The sequence below is a fragment of the Stegostoma tigrinum genome, chromosome 17 (genome assembly GCF_030684315.1).
Source record: "Stegostoma tigrinum isolate sSteTig4 chromosome 17, sSteTig4.hap1, whole genome shotgun sequence".
Classification (NCBI taxonomy): domain Eukaryota; kingdom Metazoa; phylum Chordata; class Chondrichthyes; order Orectolobiformes; family Stegostomatidae; genus Stegostoma; species Stegostoma tigrinum.
In genome coordinates, this window is record NC_081370.1 from 6,435,071 (window position 1) to 6,462,992 (window position 27,922).

General features: G+C 41.3%; 1 protein-coding gene across 1 annotated transcript; it reads right to left on the reverse strand.

Annotated features, from left to right (window-relative positions):
* Positions 1–13,014: 13,014 nt before the first annotated feature.
* LOC125459428 (insulin-like growth factor II) lies at positions 13,015–22,692 on the reverse strand. Its single transcript, XM_048545882.2, has 4 exons — positions 22,501–22,692; positions 20,087–20,240; positions 17,483–17,652; positions 13,015–15,031 (listed from the first exon to the last, which is right to left on the reverse strand). The coding sequence occupies exons 1-4, from the start codon at positions 22,567–22,569 to the stop codon at positions 14,792–14,794; spliced, it is 633 nt and encodes a 210-aa protein (XP_048401839.1). The 5' UTR covers positions 22,570–22,692; the 3' UTR covers positions 13,015–14,791.
* Positions 22,693–27,922: the final 5,230 nt, after the last annotated feature.

Consider the following 27,922-nt stretch of genomic DNA (forward strand, 5'->3'; position numbering starts at 1 on the left):
GACACTGCCCAATGTAACCTTATTCTTCAGCATTTTCTGTATTTATTCCAGCCAATAAACTGCCCCGTGTGACTATTCTTCATCATCAACAAAGTGATGGGTGGGGTTGTTAACAGGGCTACCCAGCTCACTCTTGCAAAGGAATAACCTGCTCACTAAGGTTCAATTTGGGATCTATCACGTCCACTCAGCTTTTGGTTTCATTACAGCCTTCGCCCAAGAAGGCAAAAGAACTGAATTCCAGAGTTGAGGTGACGTTGACTGCCTTTGACATCAAGGCAGCCTTTCTTCCTATACAGTACTCAAGGAGCCTTAACCAAACTAGACTCAATACGAATCAGAGGAAATAGCTCCACTGATTGGAGGCCTATCTAACAGTAAGAAAGATGGATATGTGTGTTGGTGGTTAATCATCTCAGTCCCAAGACATCTCAGCAGGAATTCGTCCATGTAGTTTATTGGTTCCAGCCATATCCGGCTGCTTTATCGATACCCTTTGCTTCATCATTAGAAGTGGAGATGTTCACAGATGATTGCACAATGTTTGGTATCATTGACCATTCCTCAGATGCTCAAGAAGAGTCTACATCTATGTCCAAACAGATGTGCACAGTGTCTAATCTTGGACTGGTATGCAGCAAATAACGTTCATGCCTAACAAATGGCAGGCAATGGCCATCACCAAAAGTGAGAATCATACCATTGTCCAATAAAATTCAATGGGTTTTTGATCACTAGATATTGATTATCAACACCATGAATATTGAAATTGGCCAGAAACTAACTGGATAAGCCATATAAATACTGTAACTCCGAGAATAGCTCAGAGGCTAGTAATTCAGTGGCAAGTAACTCACATTCTGTCTTTATAATGCCTGTACATTATCTGCAGAGCACAAGTCTGGACTGTGATGGAACACTTTCAGCTTATCTAGATGGGTGCAGCTTCCTCAAAACTTAAGAAACTAAATACTATCTAGAAAAATCAACCCACTTGGTTGACACCCATCCATCATCTTCAACATTAACTACCTTCACCATCGATGCACAGTAACAGCAGCGTGGGCATTCTAAAAGACGCAATGCAGTGACTCAGCAAGACTCTGTTGACAGCTCTTTCCATATCAGCAACCTCTACCACCTAGAAGATGAGAGTAGTAGATACTTTGAAACACCACTACATGTTACTCCTCCATCAAGTCAAGTACTGTCCTGATTTTGAACTACGTCATTGTTCCTTCACTGTTGCCGGGTGAAAAGCCTAGAATTCCCTTCTTAACAACAATGTGTGTCCCTACATGCCATGGACTGCAGGGTTCAAGATGGCAAATTCTCCAGAGCGAATAGTGATGGACAATAAATGCTGACCTAGAGGGTGATGCCTACGTCTTACGAAAAACAAATAAACATAAAAACTATTGACTATCACCATTTCCATGTCATGACCATTATTGTGTTCATCTCATTGTCACTTATTTCATGACTTTTTTAAAAGAATCAGGATCCATTGTACGTATGTGCAACAGATTGATGTGCTGTTGAAGGTCTGTTTAGTCCATAATAATTGTCCAATAATCAGTCACATGCCAGAAATTGGGTTAGTTTATTTAAAACAGTGAAATGTTATAAGCTGTGAAATAGATATTACAGCCACCAGTCAGCTTCTGTGTGAGAAGACTACTGACACAAAGCAGACTAACTGTGGGGCTGAATCACATCCTGTGTATACACAGCATGTGGAGTCCTTAAAAACAAGCTAGCTTCCAGCTCAGGTACATATTCAACATCAACCTCTCTTACAAAAGGAAGTTTACCAGTTTACAATAGCAAGCGAGCCTATGAGTCTTTATAACATATAGGTTGTTCTGTTAGTGTCGTCAAGCTTTCTTCCATGTGTGGTAGTTGTCGTTTCCGCCTTTGCTTCCCCTGATGCACCACAGTCAATTTTTGATCTGAATAATGACTGACTGATTTAGCTCCTCAAACTGTTTCAAATCGTCCAAATCTTTTTGAAATTTACTAGTTTGTTCTTTAAGGGCTGCAGTTAATTTTGAAGGTTCTGATTTGACACTCTGGACTCTTGTAATTGTATCAAAGATGTTACCTTCCGTTGATCCACTGTGTTTTCTCTTCAATAACCTGCTGTATTAATTCTCCAGACTCTTCAGCATTCTGTCCAGATTCTGTGGGCTATGTGTATTTGAACTGAAATCCAGTCAAAAAATATCAAAGTTTAATTTGACCCTGAACTGATCTTCTAATGGGGCCACAATTTTGGGGGATCTTTAATCTCTTTGGCTATTAATTCTGACATGATAAATGCATGTAGACTGTTATTCCAGTTGGTAAACAAATTTAAATGGCTTGCTTTTCTGCACTGGACACACCCAAATCAAGAAACTGTAGCTCTGAATGTGGTTTAAACTGTTTAAAATCTGATAGGAGGTCTGCTGTGTAAAATTAAAACTCGGGACTATTGCGCACATTCTGACAATATACCTTAGACCTCCCTTTGCAACTATCCATCCTGAGTGCACCTGATCACTTGCCTTTCTCAAGTGAGTTAAAACTGGCCTTTCAGTCGGGATTTGGCTGCTTCCCAGCAAGTTGTGTTTCCAAAACTTTCTAAAAGTGGAAAAAAGACATTGAGGCCTATCTCATGCACTTAAAAGCAATTTCATACTGTTGACCATGTGTTTCACCGAAAAGTAACTTGCTTGCTGATGGATCAAGCTTGACAGAACTCATCAGCAATGATGTTTTCTACCACTCTACACCATATCCTGTTAATGTTAACAGTTTAATCATCAATCACTCATCAGGATTTGATTAATTCCATGGGTTGGTTTATTTTAAAGCATCAGCCGTTATGTGGTAGACATTACAGCAGCCAGCACTTTTATGTAAGTGTAGCTTGCACATTCACTGAACACTAACTGCCACCAGGGTCACAACCCTATAGACAGAGGACACCCTTAAAGGTAAACTTTCTCAAAGACAAAGTACACACGTAACAAGGAGGAGCTGATGCTGGAGGCAGCTGCCAACCACGATGTTAGTACATTTTCGCAAGTCAGCGCAAGGTGAATCATTGTACTTTTAGAACATCTTCAGAAGCATGGACAGCAATGTCCTTGGATGGTTTAGAGATAGGGTATCCTAACCTCATGCTCCTCCTCTGCTGAAGATGATGATGGAAGTTTTCATTCTTCTACATATGCCATTACTTCTGCAGCTTATCTATTGAGGCACTCACTAACCATTGGCTGCTGTAAAGGACTGCGCTTTTGACATGAGCTACAGCACAGTTATGCTCGCACAGTTAGAGGAAGGATCTTCTCAAGCTGGAGAAGGTTCAGAAGGGATTTACCAGGATGCTGCAATGTAAGGAAGATTTGGGTTATACAGAAAGGCAGGATAGGCTGGGTTTTTTTGGATGGAGTGTAGGAGGTTCAGAAATAACCTGATAGAAGTTTATAAAACAATGAGAAGTATCAATCGAGTTGATGGTAGTTGTCTTTTCCCTAGCATGGGGGATTTCAAAGCTAGGGGACACATTTTGGAGGTGAGAGGAGAGACGTTTAAAAAAGATGTGAGAGAATTTTTTTTACACAGAGGGTGGTTTGCGTGTGGAATGAACTTCCTCAGGAAGTGACAGATTGTGGGTACAATTACAATGTTTAAAGTACATTTGGATAGTTACGTGAATAGGAAAGGTTTGGAGGGATATGGGTCAGGACCAGGCAGGTGGAGCTAGTTTAGTTTGAGATTATTCTTAGCATGGACTGGTTGGATTGTTGGGTCCGTTTTCATGCTCTATGACTCTATGACAGCATCAATATGGCAAAGAGAATCAGAATAGGCAGTGATAATTGCACTGAATATTTAAATAATAGTGCAGTGACTTGGCTAAAGCCTGTACCACTGAATCTCTTAATGCTGCTCACTTTTACAACACTGACTTGCCTCCCAGCTGTGGGCCTATCAGTCACTGGCAGGCACAGATTCATCTGAATGAGAAGGCAAGATAATAAAATGTGAGGCTGGATGAACACAGCAGGCCAAGCAGCATCTCAGGAGCACAAAAGCTGACGTTTCGGGCCTAGACCCTTCATCAGAGAGGGGGATGGGGGGAGGGAACTGGAATAAATAGGGAGAGAGGGGGAGGCGGACCGAAGATGGAGAGTAAAGAAGATAGGTGGAGAGAGTGTAGGTGGGGAGGTAGGGAGGGGATAGGTCAGTCCAGGGAAGACGGACAGGTCAAGGAGGTGGGATGAGGTTAGTAGGTAGCTGGGGGTGCGGCTTGGGGTGGGAGGAAGGGATGGGTGAGAGGAAGAACCGGTTAGGGAGGCAGAGACAGGTTGGACTGGTTTTGGGATGCAGTGGGTGGGGGGGAAGAGCTGGGCTGGTTGTGTGGTGCAGTGGGGGGAGGGGATGAACTGGGCTGGTTTAGGGATGCAGTAGGGGAAGGGGAGATTTTGAAACTGGTGAAGTCCACATTGATACCATATGGCTGCAGGGTTCCCAGGCGGAATATGAGTTGCTGTTCCTGCAACCTTCGGGTAGCATCATTGTGGCAGTGCAGGAGGCCCATGATGGACATGTCATCAAGAGAATGGGAGGGGGAGTGGAAATGGTTTGCGACTGGGAGGTGCAGTTGTTTGTTGCGAACTGAGCGGAGGTGTTCTGCAAAGCGGTCCCCATATCAATGTGGACTTCACCAGTTTCAAAATCTCCCCTTCCCCTACTGCATCCCTAAACCAGCCCAGTTCATCCCCTCCCCCCACTGCACCACACAACCAGCCAAGCTCTTCCCCCCCACCCACTGCATCCCAAAACCAGTCCAACCTGTCTCTGCCTCCCTAACCGGTTCTTCCTCTCACCCATCCCTTCCTCCCACCCCAAGCCGCACCCCCAGCTACCTACTAACCTCATCCCACCTGCTTGACCTGTCCGTCTTCCCTGGACTGACCTATCCCCTCCCTACCTCCCCACCTACACTCTCTCCACCTATCTTCTTTACTCTCCATCTTCGGTCCGCCTCCCCCTCTCTCCCTATTTATTCCAGTTCCCTCCCCCCATCCCCCTCTCTGATGAAGGGTCTAGGCCCGAAACGTCAGCTTTTGTGCTCCTGAGATGCTGCTTGGCCTGCTGTGTTCATCCAGCCTCACATTTTATTATCTTGGAATCTCCAGCATCTGCAGTTCCCATTATCTCGAATGAGAAGGCCATGGGTTTCAAACTAATTGAAGAGACTCAAAGACAAAAGCTAGACTGATATCTTTTTCAATTTTACTGCAATATTGGAGGTGCCTGACTTTCAGAGGACATGTTAATTTTAACACCCATCTGTGTGGTATTTTCCCAGGTGGCCATCCCTCAAATCTTGTGTTATTTGCCACTTCTACCAATATGTTGTCATGAGTAAGAGGTGTTTGAGATAGTTTGCAGCCATCAGCCCACCTTTGTCCTTGTTTTGGGCCAACCCACTGATCATTGGTAGGGTTTACACCACTGAAGAGACAATGTTCTCAGATAGCAAGAATGCTTATTGAATTATTACGTTCTTGTTGGGCATTAATACTCGGACCTTAAGGAGCTAATGCAGATATACCTGCTCTCTCTGAAAGCTAGAGTTGAGCACCTCAGACACCTTCAACCTCAGACAATGTTTAACATCAGCATAATGTTTGGAGCCAAATGTGATATGAACAATATACTTTCAGAGTCATTTGTTAAATGCCCAGTTGGGTGGATGCAAGATGTTGCAAGTTACAATTTTGAAGAAGGGCAGTGAAATTGTCCTCAGAATCTAGACCAACATTTATCCCTCAAGCAACATCGTTAAAATCTGATTCACGTTGCCTATAGGAACCTGATTGTATGATTTTCCTGCTGCACTTCCCATATTATAACAGTGACACTTCAAAACATACTAAGTGGCCGAGAAGCACCATGGTCACTTCACCAGAGCAGGACACAATGTTAGAGCTGCTGAGAAGGTGCAGAGAGAGATCAGCATTCACATTAAAGAGGTCCATTCAAAACTCTGATAACAGCAGGGAAGAAGCTGTTCTTGAATCTGTTCATATGTGTATACAATATTTTATATCTCAGCCCAATGGAAGAAGGTAGAAAAGAGTATAACCAAGGTAGGGGGAGGGGTCTCGGATGACCTTGGTTGCTCTCCCGAAGCAGTGGGGAGGATAGATGATATCAATGGATAGAACGTTGGTTTGCATTATGGACTTGGCTATGTTCACAGCTCTTTCTTTCAGTCTTGGGAAGAGTAGTTGCCATACCACACTTGATGCTTACTGTGGTGTCTATAAAACTTGGCAAGAGTCTTCATGGACATGCCAAATTTCCTTCAGCTTCCTGAGGAGGTAGGGGTGTTGTTGTGCTTTCTTAATAGCAGTGTAGACATGGGTGGACCAGGACAGAGTGTTGGTGATCGTCACTCCCAGGAACGTGAAGATCTCGACCATCTCCACCTCAGCACCACTGACGCAACAGGGATGTATCCTCCTCTCTGCTTCCTGAAGTCAGTGACCAGTTCCTTTACTTTGCTGGTGATGGTGGAGAGATTGTTGTCTTTGCATCATGCTCATAAGTACTCTGTCTCCTATCTGTACTACCATTACTGTTTGTATCTGACCTAGAAAGGTGGTGTCATCTGCAAATTTGTAAATGGGCTTGATGTGGAGCTTAGCCACACTGTTGACTATGTATAAGGAGTTTATTAGAGGACTGTGAATGCAGCCTTGCAGGGCACCAGAGGCCTAGGGCTCCAAGTTTCAAGATGAGTTTGTCTGGAATTATGGTGTTCAAGGTGGAACTGTGGTCAATAATTAGGGGCCAGACACAGGTCTCCTTTTTGTCCAGATGTTTTCAGGATGAGTGTAGGGCCAGGGAGATGGCATCTGTTTGGACCTGTTGCAATGGTAGGTGAATTACAAGGGATCAAGGCAAGCTGGTAGGCTGCAGTTGATGTGAGCCATGACCAACCTCTCAAAGCACTTCATAATTATGGAGGTCAAAGCCACCGGGCAGTAGTCATTGAGGCATGTTGCATGATTTTTTTCTTTGGCATTGGAAAGAAGATGGTCTTGTTGAAGTAAGTGGGGGCTTCAGCTTGTAGGAGGGGAAGCTTGAAGATGTCCTTGAATACTCTCTCCAGCTGGCCCGCACAGGATCTGACGGCACTGCTGAGGACTCTGTCCAGGCCATTCACTTTGCATGGGTTCGCCGAATGTTGCAGTAACGTCTGCAACTGTGGCCGAGGAACATTGAAGCTGATGGATCAGGTGATATCATTTCACTTCCTTTGTGTTCAAAGCAGTGGAATGAATACATTGAGCTAATCAGGTGTGGGTGAACTGTTGCCTGCGATACTGTTCGACTTCGCTTTGTTGTCTTTTATGACATGTAGGCCTTGCTGCAAACCATGTAGTTTGCCTGGGTCTCAAGCTTAGATTAGTATTGCCTGTTGGCATTCCTGATGACCTGTGAAGGTTGTATGAGGATTTTCTGTGCACATCGATGTAGTGATTAGAACCAGGTTGGATTTTGTTGACTATGCGATCCTTGATTATGTTCTTCACCTGGGACAGTCAGGAAGCCCTTGCTGACCAATATAGCCAGGGGACGTAGAATCTTCTGAGTTCAGGGCACTGACTCTGAGCTGACTAGCTACAGCTATGTGTAAATAAAGGGGTAACTTGGTGGCTGAATGCTATCCTGTGTACAGTTATTTCAGTCAACGTTCCTGAACTGATTGCCTCAGACCTGGCTTTCTGTGAGGAGTGGATCTCCTGGTTCATCCCTAGCTTTTCTGCTTAGGGACTAATTTCTTCAGCACGCAGTCATCTACCCACTGACAAATGAAGTCTGTAGTGATAGTGGCATAAAAACCAAAAGAACTGCGGATGCTGTAAATCAGGAACAAAAGCAAAGTTGCTGGCAAAGCTCAGCAGGTCTGGCAGCATCTGTAAAGGAGAAAACCGAGTTAATGTTTCAGGTCTGGTGACCCTTCCTCAGGACTGATGGTGGCAGGGAAAACGTCAGTTTATATGCAGAAAATAGGGAGGTGGGTGGGGTAGGGAGTAAATGATAGGATAGAGCCCAAAGAGAGAGAAAGACAGTTTTGACAGACAAAGGAGTTGCTGATGATCAGGCTGGGAGGGTAAGTAGTTGTTAATGGGGACTGTTAGTGACTAACAACAGGGTCTGGGCAGTGGCAGACTATGTGGTAACAAGGCCTGGTGTGTGGGGTGGGGGCCTGGGAAATGGGAGAGTTTAGGCCCTAAAATTATTGAACTCAATATTGATTCCGGAGGGCTGTAGGGTCCCCAAGTGGAAAATGAGGTGTTGTTCCTCGAGCTTGCGCTGGGCTTCACTGGGACACTGTAGTAAGATGGAGACAGAGATATTGGCCAGGGAGCAAGGTGGTGCATTGAAGTGGCAGGCAACAGGTAGTTCAGAGTCTTTTTTGCGAGCAGAACATAGATGTTCTGCGAAGCGGTTGCAAAGTCTACGCTTTGTTTCCCCAATGTAGAGGACACCACAACGTGAGCAGTGAATTCAGTAGACTAGATTCTTGGAAGTGCAGGGGAAGTGTTGTTTCACCTGGAAGGTATGTTTAGGCCCTTGGACACTGGGGAGGGAGGAGGTAAATGGGCAGGTGTTGCAGCTTCGCCAGTTACAGGAGAAGGTCCCATAGGGATGTGGGGATAAGGGAATTATGGACCAGGATGTTCCAGAGGGAGCAGTGTCTGCGGAAGGTGGACAAGGGAGAGGAGGGGAATATGTGTCTGGTGGTGGCATCTTGCTGGAGGTGGCAGAAATGGCATCTGATGATCTTCTGGATGTGGGTGCTGGGGGCATGGTAGGTGAGGATAAGGGAAACCTATTGCTGTTGCCGGAAGGAGGAGAAGGGGTGTAGGCAGAAATGCGGGAGATGGGTCAGACCTGGTTGAGGGGTCCTGTCCACAACGGAGCTGGGGAATCCTCGGTTGAGGAAAAATGTGGACATTTTGGAGGCTCCCTTGTTGAAGTTGGCCTCATCTGAACATATGTGATGGAGACGGAGGAACTGAGAGAGTGGGATGGAGTCTTTACAGGAAGTGGGGTGTGAGGATATATAGTCCAGGTAGCTGTGAGAGTTGGTGGATTTGTAATGGATACTGGTGTCTCGTCTATCCCCAGAAATGGAAACAGAAATGTTGAGGAAGGGAAGGGAGGAGTCAGAGATAGACTGTTCCCTCCAATTCAAGGGAAATTCAAGGGTGAAACTTTGAAATTCCTCATGAAGGCAAGACAGATTTAAGGATTGGCTCACAACAGTCACTTACATTGGGAAAGGTTGCAGAGAAATCTAAGGGATCTGTCCTGAATGCCTCTAGCATTTGATGTGCAGGGTGATGTGTTTGACTTCAGCTTGTCTAACAATGTGCATTTACTTTATGCTATTTCTGGATGTTGGGGTATAAGTGAGTTATTTTATTGTGCTTTACTTTTCTGATTTTATATGGTAAAGTTTGTTTCGTTTTGTTAAAAAATAAATAGTATCATATGGCCGTATGCTCTCATATGGTATACAGGATTTCAAATTTCGGATATTTTTAAGCAAGAATTTACTGGTCGCGAACAGCGTCACGTCCATACTTGGGCATGTGAGATTGTAACAGAAATTTGGAGATCTTGTTCAGGATCACGACGCAAATTGGCATTCTCATCTGAGAACATAGGAAGATTGTTTCAAATCTGATCAAAATAGCGTGCAATTGAGTATTTGAGTAAGCAGTAAAAGACAATAGCAAGGGTACAGATAATGCTACGCACAGGCCTTAATTAGTTTTACTGGCATTAAAATGTGAACAGATTTGAGATGCTTTATCTTTCCAGTTTCTTTTGGTCACGCAAATTTTCCCAATCGTCTGTTGGAATGAAGAGCTATGACAATGTGTGCAAATTAATGGGTGGAGAACATAGGCTTGTCGTTGCTTCTCATCTAAAACCATGCTGTATGCTATAACTTTGTTCCCTACATTATAGCCATCAATTGAAGCATATTTATCCTCTATCCCTCTTCACCCTTCCCTCCTAGCATTTAAAAGATCACTTTGACAACTCAAGTATTTGGTTGTTGAAGATCATTTTAGTATACGTGCACCCATACATATGTTTGGCATGTTAGCCTTAACATAAATGTGGGTGAAAGTGAAGTCTACAATGTGCACTGTTCTGAAGTATCTGCACTCATAAACTTTTGGCCTGTTAGCCTGATCACAAATGTGGGTGAAATTGAAATCTACAATGTACACTGTTCTGAAGTATCTGCAGTCATGAGCTTTGAATCATGTGGTTCATATTAACTGCAACACTTTTTTTTCTTGTAAACACTGATGGCAAGTAAACCTTCTATCAGTCAATATGGTTGTATAAGAGAACAGAAATACTAACACTGTTTTTGCTGATTAGTCTTCCATACCCCGGAAGACAGATTTGGATGAAAACATCTGAGTATTCATATGTGATCAGATATAATGGGAACTGCAGATGCTGGAGAAGCCGAGATAACAAAGTGTGAAGCTGGATGAACAGCAGGCCAAGCAGCATCAGGGGAGCACAAAACTGATGTTTCGGGCTGAGACCCTTCATCAGCTTTTTCCGATGAAGGGTCTAGGCCCAAAACGTCAGCCTTTGTGGTCCTAAGATGTTGCTTGGCTTGCTGTGTTCATCCAGCTCCACACCTTGTTATCTCTGAATATTCATATGTATCTACGTTTGCAAAGACGAATGTATCAATCTTAAAAAAAACTCATTCTAATGTTCAGATCCCTCCGTAGCCTCACTCTGTAGACTCCTCCAACCTCCAACAGGCCAGGGATTCAGCATTCCTCAAACTCTGAGCACTTGTGCATGTGTTACCACTTCCAGCCATTCAGGTCTCAAGTTCTGGAAAACACTTCACAAACCGCCTGTTTATTTCTCTCTTCATTTAAGACAACCCACATTCTACCTTTGATCAAGTATTTGATCACCTGATCTAATGTTTCATTCTTTGGCTCAAAAACACATTTTCATCTGATTACCTCACTACATATTGCCTTGGGATATTTTACTACGTTAAGAATGCTATAAATGTCAACTGTTATTATGTTGTTCGTTTTTTTCCTTTTGGATTACCTTTTTATGATCCTATTCCCTGTGCCAACAGTTTAAAACATTCACAGTACACTAAGCCAATAACCTTTTGATAAACATCTCACCAGACACAACATTTTGCATGCATTATTTTCATCTCTGGCTTCAATGAACTTCACATTAGTTTGAACCATGACTTAGGATAGGTGAACGGATTGATTTTAAGGTTTTGAGTGGTCTTCTAGTCTTAATCACTGAATCTAAGACAACAATGCTGCTATTTTCCTAATGCTAACCATGCAGTTTCCAACATGAATATTGTAAATATTTCTGCTCGGGTCATTCCAAGTAAATTCTCCAGCCAATACAACAAACATACAAGTTATTAAGGGCACTTTAGGTGAATACAACTGGATATTTTCTGTTTTCATGTATCCCATTTTCATACTTACAACCTGTATAAATTTTTTTTGGCAAATCATTTATTTGCAGTGATAGTGTTCCTTTAGGTTGACGTTGGGAAGAATGAATTCTGTACCGGTATCTACTCTCAAGATCTATTTCAACTGGTAATGAGGCTGATATCATTAAACAAACAAAAAAGAAACAGTCTGTTCTTTCTTCCGCAACAGAATTACACTAGGACCATAGCCAGAGAAGATTGTGCTCTTTCTGGTGCCATTTCCTTTCTAAAAGCCTCCTGGTTGCAGAGGACAAAGGTTTCTTGCAGCTGTCAGGGCTCTTTCCACTAATCCTCTGCACTGTCGACAGATGACCTTAAGCACTCACTGATGGCAGTTCAAGAGATGTTTACGTGAACAGCAAGAGGGCAGCCTGACTGGCATTAAGGACAGCCCATGCATATTTGTGTCTCAGCAGCTTAAAGAATGTACAAGAAGGTATGTCGAACATCAAAAGGCTAAAATCACAATGAACATATTTTGAGAACCATCAAAATTATTATTTACTTTCTTCAGTGAAACATGTCAAATTGGAAACGATCTCCAGCAATTCTAATTTCTCAAAATAGTTATTTGCGAGTACCACTTTTCCTCTTCTGAAAGCAAAGAACTTGGGTTACTTGATTCTAAGCCACTGAAGCCAATGACATAGCTCTCAGAAAATAATTATTTTTGTGCTTCGATTGTCATCAGCCAAAGCTCTTTCAAGTGGTCTGTTACTAGTGTTATATTTTAAACAGCGTCATTTCACTGATTTGGAATTTCTTGCCAACCTCCCTCTGCGCAGTATGAAAAACAATACTTCTTTTTTATTCATTCATGGCATGTCAGTGTCCCTGGCTAGGCCAGCATTTATTGCTGCTCCATAACTGCCCAGAGAGCAGTGAAGAGTCAACTACATTACTGTGGGTCTGAAGTCACATGAGGGCCAGACCAGGTAAGGGGATTAATGAATTAGATGGATGTTTCCTGACAATTGACAATGGATTCATGGTCATCATTAAACTCTAAATTCCAGACTTTTTAAAATTTGAATTCAAATTCCACCATGTGCCATTGGCAGGATTCAAACCCAGGTCCTCAGATCATTATTTGGGTCTCTGAATTAACAGTCCAGTGTTAATACCATGAAGCCAATGCCTCCCTCTGTTACTTTGTGTAGAAGACAATGCAATTATGAGTTACTAATTGACTGGTTACTGACCGAGCTATTTATTCATTGTATAATGGAGGATCCTTTTGTTTGCAAATTATTACAGAAAGCATATACATCACAAATTTTGAGGTTTTAACAACAGAACTATTGGAGACAATCTGCAGAGCAACTCCTAAGACCAAACACTTTTCAATCCTTGTGTGGCACCATTTAAACTCCACAGTGTGGTAAGTGAGAACACAAAAAGAGTATAGTAATAAATTGCTTTTATTGATATTAAAAACAAAAGTACAATGATTGTGAATCTTGTCTTTTCTCTAGAGTCTAGTGTTGGTTGAGTGCACATGTTAAATATATGACATATTAGTTAACAGGAGAGTACACCTTAACTGTATCTGCTAAAACATTTTCTTAAAAAAGTAAAAAGCTTTATTTAACTAATGCGATTGCAGATGTTTCCCTTCATACTGGCTGATGCAAACATTTGACAAAAGAACTATGTTTTCTGAGTACTATTTAAATGATGTAATTTTGAGCTCATTTTCTTTTAATAAAAGAAACTGGAAGCTTTCCATTTTTGATGAAGCAACGGAGAATATAACGTGAAATCACTCAAAGCAGAAGTGAATCACAAAACTGACAGGAAACAAAAGATGTTAACACGATGTGGGTCAAAAAGAAACACTAGAGATGAGCTGTAACCAAGTAATTGCACTTGATTATGCCATAGCAGACAGCAGTGAGTATGGGTACACAGTGTCCAAAACAAGGCCTGAGGTTCTCTGGCTGAATCAAGGCACCTCACAGAGGCTTCCAATACCAAATTACACTCATATCAAGAGAGAACAGAGAGAGAGAGAGAGAGAGAGAGAGAGAGAGAGAGAGAACAAAAACACATTTCTTTTCATTTTTTGGTACAAAGCATCTACGAAAGCTTTACTAGTACAAAATTAGACAAAATAGGATCTGTCTTTGCAGTTGCTCATCAGTGCTAAGTACATTATTTGGACCAATTTTCATATATATTTTACATAAAATAAATAATGCCTTTACGCAGTGCCATTACTTTTAATAGCTTGGCGGCTCAACACTGCAAGATATAGCTCAGACTAATTCCAAAAAAGATCTGACCCTGGACAGTAAGTATATGAGTTCAAGTATGTTTTCAAAGCAAAGCAAGTAACTACTATGAATAAGAAATAAAGTTAGTTGAAAAACATAGGAAAAAAATTATTACAACACTGCTGTTTCCCTTTGATTTTGTCTCTTTTTTTGTGCCTTTTGTCTTCTTCTTGCCTATCTTGCACCGCCAAAACCAAGCTAATTTTTTTTTAAAAAGACATGTTTCCTAAAACGGAAAAGTTAATTTCAAGTTCTGTTTGATGTTCATGCATTTATCAAATCCCAAATCTTCGAGTCAGCTCTTTTGCTTCTCTTAAAGCAAGTTAGCACCGTAATACAAGTGTGCGTGTGACCACACTTATTGTTTATCAGAAATAGTGCCATTGAAAGAAAAATAAAAAAAAACTTGACGCAATCTGTGGCAATGCGAGACTGCACACAGCACTGTCTTTAGTCCCTCACAGGTTCACCTAATCTCATCTTGTTTAAAAAAAGGTGCAGGATCTGGATGACACTAGGTATTCCACGAAGTGTTGATATCCCTTCTTGTATAGGTGTAGAACCAGCGAGGACACATTATCTAGAATGCATCACGTGACATTTGTATGTAAAATAAATTGTAGTCTGCGGCATGACCATTTTGGCCCAAACACCTCAGACACCACGACTTCTTTTGCCCACCAGGTATCACTTTTACCAGGCTGCTTAAGCAACATTGCACTTCTTCACTGGCTGAAAGGGACAGGGGCGCGGGAGGAAGGTGAAGGCAGGGAAGGAGGTCTAGTTGAGGGAGATGGGTGGGAAATTGGGTAGAAAAATTCAGTTGGAATGCCACAGAAATGACGTCGTGTACAAAGCTTTAATCCCCGACTTTATCTCAAGAAATGTGCAAAATGTTTCTTCATCATTCCTGACTGAAGTATTTCTTTGATGCCGCTCGGACTTGCAGGGGTGGCTTGACAGGAAGAGTCAGAAGTGGCTTGTGCGTTTTGACATACTGTAAGCTCTGGACTTCCTCAACTTGTCTCCTGAGCCTTTGGGCCATGAAACTTGGAGGAATGCCTCTTCGCAGACGCTGGGCAGACCTTTTTTGCCAGAAGTCATATTTGGAATACTTGGCAACCAGAGGCTTCCTAAAGCTTTCCTGCAATTAAAAGTAAACTGCATTAGCAACGCTGCCATGTGCATTTTGTAACAGCATCAAAAGCCTATCTGATGTTCAAAACCTGAGACAACTGATAATCACCATGTCCCCATTGTTGACTGGCTCTGCACTGCTGGTCTCTGAGCAAACAGAAAATAAGAACCACTGCATGAACTACTGTAGGCTGGTAAACAAGGTTTTAAGTGAGATTGGAGGGATTTGCTTTTTCTTTTTCGAACATTGTGGGTTTTTTTAAAAAAATGAAATCCAGAAACATATCTTTTTGAGAGAATCAGAAACTACAGATTACTGGAGGTTACGAGTTACCCAGAGAGTATAAGTCAAAGTGCAGGTAGTGAGTTGATAGTTCCAATTCTCTCCCTCTCCTCATGTAATGCTCCAAGCTGAGAATACAGCCTCCTGATCTCTGGCCTTCAGAAACTGCCATCCCTCGCTTGTTGAGTACTCTGCTTCAGTTCATTCATAATAGATCTCAAATCTTATTTGTCTACAATGCAAACATTCTGTAAGCAAGCAGAATAATTGATACTAAAGTGAGAAGACACAAGATGATTGTAATCATTACCATTGCTAAATCTCCCCACTCCACCAAAAAAAACACTCTGCGAATCAGTATTGACTGGAAATTTATCTGGCCCATCCTCATTTTTATTGTGGCCACATTGTAAGTTGGTATTCCATGGTAAATGATTCACCTTCTGGCTCTCCAGATTTTTTCCATTATCTGCAAGGCACAAGTCAGGAGTGTGTTGGAACATTTCCCACCTTCCTGGACAAGTGCAGCTCCAACAGCACTCAAGAAGCCTCAACCACGCTCAGAACAAAACAGCCCGCTGGAATCTGCAAGCCACCCACCATCTTAAGCATTCATTTAGTGGTGCACAGTGACTGCAGTGCATCATGCACAAGATGCACTGTAGCAACTCATCAAGAAGGCCAAGAACAACAATCACATGCAGACTCCATCAAATTCCTCTCCAAGTCACACATAATCCTCTCTTGATCTTAAACTACTGCTCCTTCACTGTTGTTGGTCCGAATTTTGGAATTCCCTACTTGATAGTGTTACTGGAATACCTTCAGCACACTGACCGTAATTGTTTAAGGTGGCTATTCACCCTCACCTTAATAAGGGCAATTAGGCATGTTCGAGAATTGCTGACCTTGCCAGTGAGATCTACCTCCCATCAGAGAATATGTATATGAGAATAAAACTTTTTTTTGCAGGTATTGAATCATCTGTCACGCCTGAGTTAGTCTGATGGAGATCAAAAAGATAAACAGGCTATTGAAATGAGCTTGGTCTACTCATAACCTGGTAGCTGATTATGATAATATGCCAGGAATCATCAAATAAAAATTCTTGGTTTTACAGTAAACAATCTCATTCATCTTGATTCCCCTGAAAATTTTACTAGTGATTAAAGATAGAAGAAAAGGCATATTTCAATAACACAGGCTTTGAAAGTAAAATGGCAAGGCTGTAAATCAGAGACGAGATTGGGAATCCTGTGGCACACTGATTAGAAAATAGCTGAATCGCAGGGGAATCCACGTGATCTTTCCTACACTACAAAATTCCTCTGTTAAGTGCATAGTTCAGAATTGGGATTAGTACTGCTTGGGTTAAAACGTCTATGCTATAATATCTCATGTACGCTAATGCCATCCACAGCACTGTATTAACACACTCAGAGTAAAAACTAAATGTAATTAAATGCATTCCACTCTTGTCATCTCCTGTGATGACAGAAAGTTCAGACTTTGCAAAATAGAACTAGTTAATTGCAATTAATAAATGTTATTAAGAAAAATGTCATGTAAACTTTAACTGACAGTCTTATTTCAGCAGATAGTAGGCAATAGTGAAAACCAAGGCATGTGCTACATTTGCAAAAACATTGGAGGGCAACAAAAATGAGCTAAAGCAGAATGGGTCTCTCTCAAATCTGCTTTAATTTTGTAGCAGTCTATAGTTGTATAGTTACAGAGTCATACAGCAGAGAAATGGGCCCTTTGGCCCAAATTGTCCATGCTGACCAGATTTCCTAAACTGAACTAGTCCCTGTCCTAGCAATGCCTGACATGCTCAAGTGGACCAGAAGACAGATAACAAGGTGTAGAGCTGAATGAACACAGCAGGTCAAGCAGCATCTTAGGTATCTGTAATTCCTATTATCTCTGACTAAAAAATATTTTTTTCCCAAAACATTAATAAATCTTACATTTGGGAATGAAGTGGACAGGGTCAGAACCACTTCTATTTTCTATCTGACATCTGAAAGCTAGAGTATGCAACCAGTTTACAAACTAATCTAAGAAACAGCCTATAGCAGGATTTGCACTGAGGTGAAAGGTTGTTCACAGCAAATTGCTCTATTTTAAAAAAAAGACTTCACTGATGAATGCAGCAAGGAAACAGCCACATACCTTATTTGCTGATGGTAAAAGATTAAAAGGTGTTCCAGAGAGATCACGCTCTTTCTTGACTGGTTTTGCACAATAGAGTTCTAGAAGGCCCAGATCACAGCTGCGGAAGCAACATTCTTCGACTATTCCTCTATTCTGCCTGCGACTATTGGATCGTCCAGTCGCTCTACCTGAAAAAGAGGACAGAATTATTCATTTTTATTCATTTCTTTTATCCCTCGTCTGTAAGAACAATCTCAGGAAGCTTCCAGTTTACATTAACTTTAATGCTGTGGAGTGAGAAAAAAAATTGTGGATTTTGCCAAAAAATAAAGGGCAGAGGCCACTTGACCTTGCCAACACAGCAGAAAAGGCATGCAATGAAACAGAGGAGTCCAATGAACTGTATGGCATCAACTGCAGGATCAGTAAAAAGATAACTTTGCTTTAGGTAATGGACAATCACCTTTTATGTCAGTTCGCTATGAACTCTGTGCTCATGTTAGCTTTTGGAGTAGCTAAGGAACTGCAGATAGTGGTTATCCTTTTGAGAATCTCCCAGATGATTACATTCCTGTTCCTCAGGTTGGTGCAGATAGCATCACTTTCTGCTGTAGGTGCACGCAGAGAAGCACTTAAGCCACATTGTTATGAAAGAGTTGCATTTCCGTGCAAAGGCTTTATCTTTCTCTTAAGAAGAAAGGCCCCTCTTCACATTGTTATTTTCATCTTAACTGTATGTTCCTTCACTTGTGAAGATCTCCAGATGATCAGCAAGATAAACAAGAATAGAGGCATGTTGACACAAGACATAACTATGCTATCATCATAGCCAAAGTCCTACAAATTGAGGAATTTGTTAAAATCTAGCTGGATCACAGTAGTCTTGAAATGTAACCGATTGGCCAAGCACTGAAGATCAACTACAATAATTCAGGACTCTGGACTAAAAGTATCGCAGACAAAAGTAAAAAAAATTCTTTTTCCTTCATTTTACCCTAACCCCACAACCTACTCCTTCCCTCTGCACAGTTCCAAAATCCTAGATCATTAAAGATGTGTTTGAAATGAAAGATGGAATGCTACAGCAGTATTTCTTTAATCAGAAGAATGTGAAAATAAACAAGCACTCCATTGTAACTATCAGCAGAATGGTTTAGCTTTGTGTCCTTGTCAGAAGGAAAGACAGAGAGAGAGAGAGAGAAAACACGTGAGAAAATGTGCTTATTCAGCACACTTGCCAGCTTAGAAATGAGTTTATCCAAGACCTGGGTTTATGACACTGGACACCTGCCTGCTAATTGTTCCCTCTCTCTATTGCAATGAGGTCTGTGGTCAACCAGAAGGAACCTTTTCATATAGTCGAGAGGTTTTCATTGTGCACTGGGCATATCGGATGTTTGTGGGAAATAGCACATTCTGTTGAAAGTTTCCTCAAAGATTGGCAGCAAAGACTAATGACATTGTACATGAAGCTTTTTATTTATGGTTGAGGAAGTAGGGAGACCATTATAAAAACTATTAAGTTTCGCATTTGTATTGACTAATTCCTCAAAAACATCATTCATAAAAGTCTGTATTGCAAGTTTTGCATACACAGCGATAACTTATTTTTAATACGGTATCTTACTCCCCGGAAATCTTTGTCAGTATACTGCAGTTTGCAGATTTACTTACAGTTTTGCTTGAAGGCAATATTAACTTTCACAAAAATGGCACTTCTGAGAGACCCACAAAAACTTAGGAGGGAAGTTAGCAATCAGTTTCTCTGGACCTAGCCTCTTCTCTCAGCTTTAACTAAAAAGGCTAACTGTTTACCTTTCACAAATCATTTCTAAAACCACTTGAAAATCCTTACTTTAAAGTGCAAGTCTTACAATTGAGTGCAAGTAACACCCATAGCTCTCTAATCTAACTCAATGAATACAATTATATAGGATCCCAGGACTGAAGAACAATACTAGGTCATTCAACTCTCGAAATATTTCTGCCAGTAAATTAGATCATGGGCGATCTGTATCTCAATTCCCATTTGCCTGCCTTTTGTTTCAATCCCTTACCTCAAAAAGATTCATCAATCTCTGTACTGAAGTGTGCAGTGGCATCCTGGGCTCAGAGGCAAAGCTTTTTGTCTTATTTTGAACCATTCAAAATACAATGATCCTGAATTTGGCACCCACATGCACATCCTGTTTGTTTTGCAGACTTAAATATTAGTGGATGTGACCCAAACTCACAAGAGCGAAGAATGCATTGACTTTAAGGAAGTCATTATCAAATGCCATTGTCACATGGTCTAGGTGGAAAATAGCCACAACTTTAAGGAGAAAACCCTTTGGTAGAACCCCCAAAATAGAAAACGAACACTTATAGCCTTGACACAAATCCTTATAATTGGCAACAACCACAAAACCTCAGGGCAGCAACTGGAGCATGGGCACCAGAATAAAGATTTAATTTAAAGGTCCTCCCCACTAAAGTGCAAAAACTAATCATCAAATTACAAAGGCAACAGGAACATAAACAAGTTTTTAGTAACAGCAATTCAAACAATCACTCAGCAAGTTTTACATGTCGAAACATCTCTTTAGCTCTTTCCCTGAAGTCCAAAAATGGTTAACTTACTAAAGTAAAATCCTCTTTCACCACAGACAAACTGTAGAGTGTCCACCAGCTCACCACCACATAGCGTTTCAGCTGCAGTCACTCCATCTATAATGTACATTGTGAATGCAATGGAAATGAACAGCAGTTGCCTGCACGGGGACATTTTTCTGCCCTGAAAAGGAAAGAGAAAAGTTTATAAGCAAAGCTGCTGCTTCACAATTAGCTTGAGACACTAAACCAAAGATTGCCCAAACCACCTTATCATGTGCTACATTATTTTGACAAGAGTATAACATGCCCACAGCAATTTCTCACCAATAGCATCAAGTATGACAAATGCTTTGTACTAATAATTGGGAACTGTCAACAAAAATACTCAAATCGTAACCTTGATTTGTAAATTAGTCATGATCAGTTCTGCTCCAAACAGTGTCAAAAAATAATGCTGATATACTGACTCAGAGTTCAGACACTATCCTTGTAACATGAGCAGAATGGGAAATATGCAGTCCGGTATCTAGCTCAGCCAACATTAGTGTGTTGTCTACAAGTTTTGATAACATCAATTTGGTCTGCTACACTCAGGGTGAAACAGAAGAGTAAAAAATGATTGCAACAAGACTGTTTTCTAGTTCCCAGACTCATGCTAACTGCTTCAAACAGGGCTGATGTTAATTCGTGAAATAGTGCATTTTCAAAAATAAACAAAAACTCCTATTAGCTGCTGCAAGGTCTCATGTGCAGGTCTATGACTGACAGCCTAAGTCAAATCTTTTTGAACAGTAATTAAGCTGATTTTGGCGCTGGTAAGCCACGGTTACAAGCACAAAAATGCAATCTAGGGCACTGTCCACGGTACCCAACCATGGTGTTGAACAGTGCAGCCACCTTATATTAGTGATTGTAATAACTATTCCAGTTATTACAAAACTGGAATAATTGGTGTGTGTATGTGTAAACGTGTGTGTATGTATGTGTATGTGTGTGTGTATGTTGCAGTGTGAAGGTGCTGGGAAGATGAGAGTGCAGATTATATCAATAGTTGCATTGACAACAGGTTACATTTTGGCTTTACAAACTGCCAACATTCAAGGTCAATCTGTAAGATTTAATTCAATTTATCTGACCTTTCTATTTGAATACTTCCCCCCTAAAAAAAAAGCTTGGCTGAAATAACATAAATCACTCCAATAAAACTTTTTCTTTCTGAATGCAGGTAAAGTATTTCAAATCTTTGTTTAGTTAAATATCTGAGTGTAACAGGTAGTTATAAAATGAAGAGAAGCTGTTTCAAAATGTGCGATTTTCAGTTTGAATTTAGATCCAGGTCAGGTTCGGGCAGTACAATATTTACAGACCCGTCATTACTTACATTATTTTATGCTCAAATGTCTAAGAAAAAAGTACGCCCGTGTCCTTACAACCTTTCATTAATTATCTCAAATTTGGTTGACAGCCTAAAGAATCCCCCACTAATTAAATTTGATCGTTCAGATTTTTGTTTAAAATGTTGCACCGTAAATGACATTAATGCTATCTCAGTAACTCGGTGCACGAAAACTGAACCACACGCCTGAGCTGTGTGTGTGTTCGTGTGTGTGTCATTCACAGAAATAACTGTACGATTGGATTTCTTCCTTAATTCATAAAGACCGATGTTCTTGGTAAAAAAAAGTGTCCAAAAAGACTAGCACAGTTTTAAATCCTTTGGAAGTTTTTTTTGTAGAAGGTTAATTATCTCTAAGCTAAACGAGATCACTGTTTGATTTTAAACGGATATCATTATAATGATGCATCAGTCATCTATTTCCTTAGGTTCAGGCTATTACAGTAAAGTCAAATCAGGCTGTCGAGCAACACGCAAGCAGAATACTAACGCTACCCAGTGGAACACACTGGGAACCTCATCTCAGAACAGGCTACAAACAGCAAACATGGTGCAAAACAAGAAGGGCACCAAATTACACTCTCTGTGCTCAATCCCAGCGCTGGTATTATTCTCGATGCACTTCACACGCAAACTACCTTTGTGTGTGTGTGTGTTTTTTTTTCCTCGTTTTTGTAATACGACCTTTGAAAAGCGGCTGCTAACGTGTTCGTGTGTGAGAGGAACAATAGTCGAAGAAGTCGGTAGAACTTTTTCGCCCAGCGTCTTTCCGTGCAAAGAGTGTACAAACAAGGACTTTTTTTTTGTAAATGAAACGAGAAAGTCTTCTTTATACCAAAAAATTTAAAAAACAGCGTGAGGTTGCACACCGATTCCCTGTACTTATCCCCCTTCAAAAACAAAAATAACTTGTCCAACAATGAAAGTCGCTGAGGAATAGTTGCAACTAAATATATCTGGATGTTATCCCTCTCTCATTTTAAGAAGATTGTCTCCTGCCTCCTTGCAAGATCTTAAAGCCAGCTTTTGACTAATTGCTTGTTACCTTAGCGGAGTTGTCGTTGCAGGTTGAGTCTGCACAGGTCGGGCACAGAGCTGGGTACTTGGGATCCATTGTACGACGTTGTTGAAGCGGAGGGGCGCTTTTTTTTGTTTCCCCAGCTGAAGTTCCTTTAACCGCTGCTCCAGAGTTCAGGAGACAGGCAGAACAGAGCTCCCGCGCTGCTTATATAGCCGCAGCGTGAGCCGCTAGCACGCACACTCCAGGAGGGCACCGCCGCTGTTAGCAGCACTTGGCAATATCTGACCAACTCCGTCTGCACAAGCAGACCAGCACTTGGCTTCTTCTAAGACGCTGCAATAAATAGGACTTTTAAAATAAATATTGATGCAATTTATTTCTTTGAAAGGCTTTTTTTCTCCCACCACCAATCCCGCCCCCCCATCCTCCGTTATCGTGAAAAATGTTATTTGTGTTTTTTTTGCATTGTGCATTTCCACAGCTTTGCTTGTGTCAGAACTGCCATGCTAATGATGAGGAGTGTTAATCCTTTTGAGATAAAATAAGGGTAATACTTTTGATGCTTTAGAATACAGCCGCCACACACACACATACCCTCCAAAAAAAAGATTTAAATTAGGTCCTAATCCATGACTCATTACTTCTGACACTTTCAGTCCTATTGACAGGGCTTGACGAGGTAACTAAACTAAGGCAAGAGAGGAGTTCCTAAGAATGGAAATTAGGAAGGGGATTATGGGGATAAATTCCTGCGTTCTCTGCTTTTCATGAAAAATGTTATAATTGATGATTTTCCATCATGGAATAGACAGGAGTTGACTTTTATAGGGAAAGGCATTTTTAGAGAAATAAACGGGATTTGAGGTAGATGACATCAAAATTGGAAGTGTAGTTGGCAGCAAAGAATGTTACCACCGAGTACAACAGGACATTGATCAGATTGGCAGATGGAGTTTATACTTTATTCCTTTATTCATGGGATTTAGGCAGCATTTATTGCCCATCCTAGTTGCCCCGAGGACGGTTGAGTGTCAATCACATTACTATGGGTCTGGAGTCACATGTAGGCCACACCAAGTAATGGTGGCAGTTTCCTTCCCGACAGGATATTAGTGAACCAGATGGGTTCTTTTCCCCACAGTCAGCAATGGATTCATGGTTATTACTAGATTCTTAATTCCAGATTTTTTTTAATTGAATTCAAATTCCACCATCTACCGTAGCAGGATTCAAACCCAGGATGTTATCCTGGTCTCTCGATTAACAGTCCAGCGATAATACTACTAGACCATTGCCTCCCCTCATAGATAAATGTGAGGTGCTGCATTGTGAACAGGCCAAATCTGGGCAGGACTTGTAAACTTAATGATGAGGTCCTGGGGAGTATTGCCGAACAAAGAGACCTTGGAGTGCAGGTTCACGGTTCCTTGAAAGTGGAGTTGCAGGCAGACAGGATAGTGAAGAAATCATTTGGTACACGTCTGTATTAGTCAGTGCATTGAGTGTAGGAGTTGGGAGGGTATATTATAGTCACAGAGTCACACAGCATGGACACAGACCTTTCAGTCCAACCAGTCTATGTCGAACATAATTCCAAACTAAACTAGTCCCACCTTCCTGCTCTTAGCCCATATCCCTCCAAACCTTTCCTATTCATATATTCATTCAAATGTCTTTTAAATGTTGTAATTGTACCCACATCCAGCACAACCCAGTTCCCATGTCACTGCTTGGGTCTCTGGATTAACAGACTAGCAATAATACCACTGGGCCAATCCCACCCTGGATAGGCTGGGGAGGGATGGGCCATGATTGGCAGGGGGGATTGGTTTGGCCACATTTGGAATACTATGTGAAGTTCTGGTCTCCCTGCTATAGGAAAGATGTTATGAAACTTGAAGGGGTTCAGAAAAGATTTACAAGGATGTGGTGGGGTTTGGAGGGTTTGAGCCAAAGGAAGACGCTGAATAGGCTGGGGCTATTTTCTCTGGAGTGTCAGAGGGTGGGGCGTGACCTTATAGAGGTTTATAAAATCATGAGGGGCAGGAATAGGGTGCATAGCCGAGGTCTTTTCCCCAGGGTAGAGGAATCCAAAACTAAAGGTCATAGGTTGAGGTGAGAGGGGAATGATTTAAAAAAGGACCTAAGGAGCAATGTTTTCACGCAGAGGGTGGTGTCTGTATGGAATGAGTTGCCAAAGGAAGTGGTGGAGGCCGGTACAGTTACAACATTTAAAAGGCATCTGGCTGGATATATGAGTAGGAAAGGTTTGGAGGAAATGGGCCAAATGCTCTCAAATGGGACCAGATTAATTTAGGATCTCTAGTTGGCTTGGATGAATTGGACTGAGAGGTCTGTTTGCATGTTATATAGCTCTATGACTGTAGGCCTTGATATTGATTCCCCTGTGATGAAGGCCTGAGGTTAAAAAAATAGACATGTGGAAGGTCCTGGTGACCAATCATGCATGGTGCCCCCAGCTGCAAACCGCCATCCTTTTTTCCTACAGCACATGTAAAGATGGCTGAATAGAGAGATGGGACTTAGTTCACATATTTGAATTAAGTATTCACAACGCAGTTGAGGGCTCAATTAGAGGCCACTATTTCACATGAATTTCCCATGAGTTGGCAGCCTGAGCTGTAAATGGATAATGGGAACTACCAACAATTCAAGGTCTGAATTCTTCTGAGAAACCCTTGTAGCTCAAGAGAAGCAGGAGTGTTAACCTTATCCCAAGCCATTCCAAATATTCCACCACTGTGCCCCTCCCATCATGCCTCTCCCCTCCGTCTGATCATGTTTTTTTCTCCCTGTTTTCCTATCACACCTTCCTCTCTTCCCTTCCAGTCGGCAACACACATTCTTGCCAATTATGACTCCTCTTGGCCCAACCCACTTTCAATCACACATTTCTGTCTCTCCTCCTGATTAACAACATCCCATCCCTTCCAATTTTGGACTCTCTATCCCTGCACTTCCTACTCCCAATCAAACCTCCATGCCCTCCCTCCGGATTACCAACAGCTACCCCTGACAATCATGGCCTATCCCTCCCCAGCCTATCCAGGGTAGGATTGGCCCAGTGGCGTTATTGTTAGTCTGTTATTCCAGAGACCCAAGCAGTGACATGGGAACCTGGGTTCAAACCCCAGCATGGCACATGGTGGAATTTGGATTCAGGTTTTAAAAGACTGGAATTAAGAGTCTAATGATGACCACACAACCAATCAGGAAAAATCCATCTGGTTCTCCAATGCCCTTACATGCCATCCGTACCTGGTCTGCCCTAAATGTGACTCCAGACTCACAACAATGTGGTTGGCTTTTATTGGCCCTCTGGGCTAGTACAAATGGGTAACAAATACTGACTTGGCCCGTGACACCCACAACCCGTGAATAAATGAATTTTAAAGAGTTCTGCTTGCTGATCTACTCACCTGTAATTGTCAGGGATGCTAAGGTTGGCAGCAAGGATGTTCCTGACATTAGTTCCTCTCTCCAGCCAGGCTGCCAGTTTAGCTGTTGGTTGGGAAATGGAAAAGGAAAATGACAAGGCTGTCCTGATAAAGTTTGGGCAAGACATCTACATCCTTATTGTGTTTCTTCAACCATTTCTGGCCTCAACTTGCTTTAACTCCCAAAAAAACATTGCAGCTGGAGGGTTTGTATTTTAGCAGCTTTTGGCCAACCCACTTAACAGAGAATTTAAATCTATATGAATGGCAAGCCCAACTGTGACTCACTCTTTGTCTCAAACTGTACAAGTACCTGTCCCCTCATTTTACTTGCTGTTTGGCCAATGATATAGCTTACTCATTGAGATAATTCATCACAAGGCTATTAATGTGTTTACTACAGTGTTTACTACAGTTTCCTTACAAAGTGAGCAGCAGTCAAGATCCTGTTTTTGCTATTTAACTGTGATATTGAGGCCCCAGATATTCTACAATTGGCCTCAGTGTCCCAGGATGGGGAGTGGGTGGGAAATATCTCACAGAATTCCCTGCTCCTAACTGTTGCCCAGTGACTCCTACTGGAAATTTGCATGTATGGCTCCCAGTCAATAGACACCTCAAATTTAATATTCTTATGCTTGTGTTCAAATCCCATCCCTAGCTATCTCTGCCAACTCTCAAAGCCCACAAACTCTCTGAAAATTCAGAATTCCTTCATGTCTAACTTGTTGTGCACTCCCTGCTTCCTTTGCCTCATTACCAAAGTCTGTGCTTTCATCTATCTAAGCCCTGAGCTCTGGACTTTCCCCCTCAACCCACTTTTCCTCTCAACCCTTCTACTCCTTTTCAGGACTACATGGTGAACCATCTAACTGGATAGTTGGCCATTTGTCCCATTGTCTGCTTCCTTGACAAGGTATGAAGGTTTGCCTTACAATATCCCTGTGCTGTAGAGATTTGAAAAGTATCTGGCATATGTGGAGATGTACCCTAACATCTTCAGGTATTAAGTGAAAATCTAGTAAATTAAATGAACAAAGTATGTTTCTATTCCTCATTTCAGTACTATACTTTTATAAAATAAAAATCTCTTTCCTGGAGTACTCAGAAATCAAAAAGAAAATGGTCTTACTTTAAGTATCACAAGTGAAACTGGTACAATAAAGGTAACGTGGGAGTTGTCCATGATCTGAATGAAATTTATTAGAAACGTGATTATGCTACAACTTAAACAAAAGACTACTGAACTTTAGAAAAGTTCCAATGATATGATTTACTAATGCTAATAATGAGATAATAAATAAACAAAAGACCTCCATTTATAACCACACTTCATGGCCGAGAACATCCAAAAGTGTTTTACAGTGATTGAAGTAGTTTTTGAAGGGTCTTCACTGTTATTAAACAAGTTTCTGACAAGTTCAGAAACATTTAGAGGAATAGAAAGATGTAGGTGTTAAGGTCATTAAGATTCATCCTGAACACTTAGTGCTATTTTACATTCAATATAATATTATTACTTCATCATCAATAATTTAGTATTGATCAGTAAAATGATAACTTTTATTTTCATTTTTAGATATTGTTACTCACTAAACATTCTTCAGCCAAATGGTGCCTGATAATGTGTATTTGTTGTCAACAGCAATTGCTTGCTAACAAGTATAATTGCCCAGCTCAGAAATTATGTGTTTGTACTATCTCCCATCAGAAATACTATTTCCCTTGCATATTCTATGGTCATCAATCACACTTACGACCTGCCCTAATAGTTCCATCCTAATTGCCTGCACATAAATCCCTTGACATCCATCTCATCACAATGATTGTAGCATAAGACCAAGTGGATTGGTTGTCATTATTGTTTGTCTCTTAGACTCCTAATAATTTCCTCGTATGTGTATTTTATTTAGTGAAATAAGTTGAATCAATCCACTTAATTATAGATATTTCCTTTTCAGCATTTATGTCAACATAGCACAGTCAAT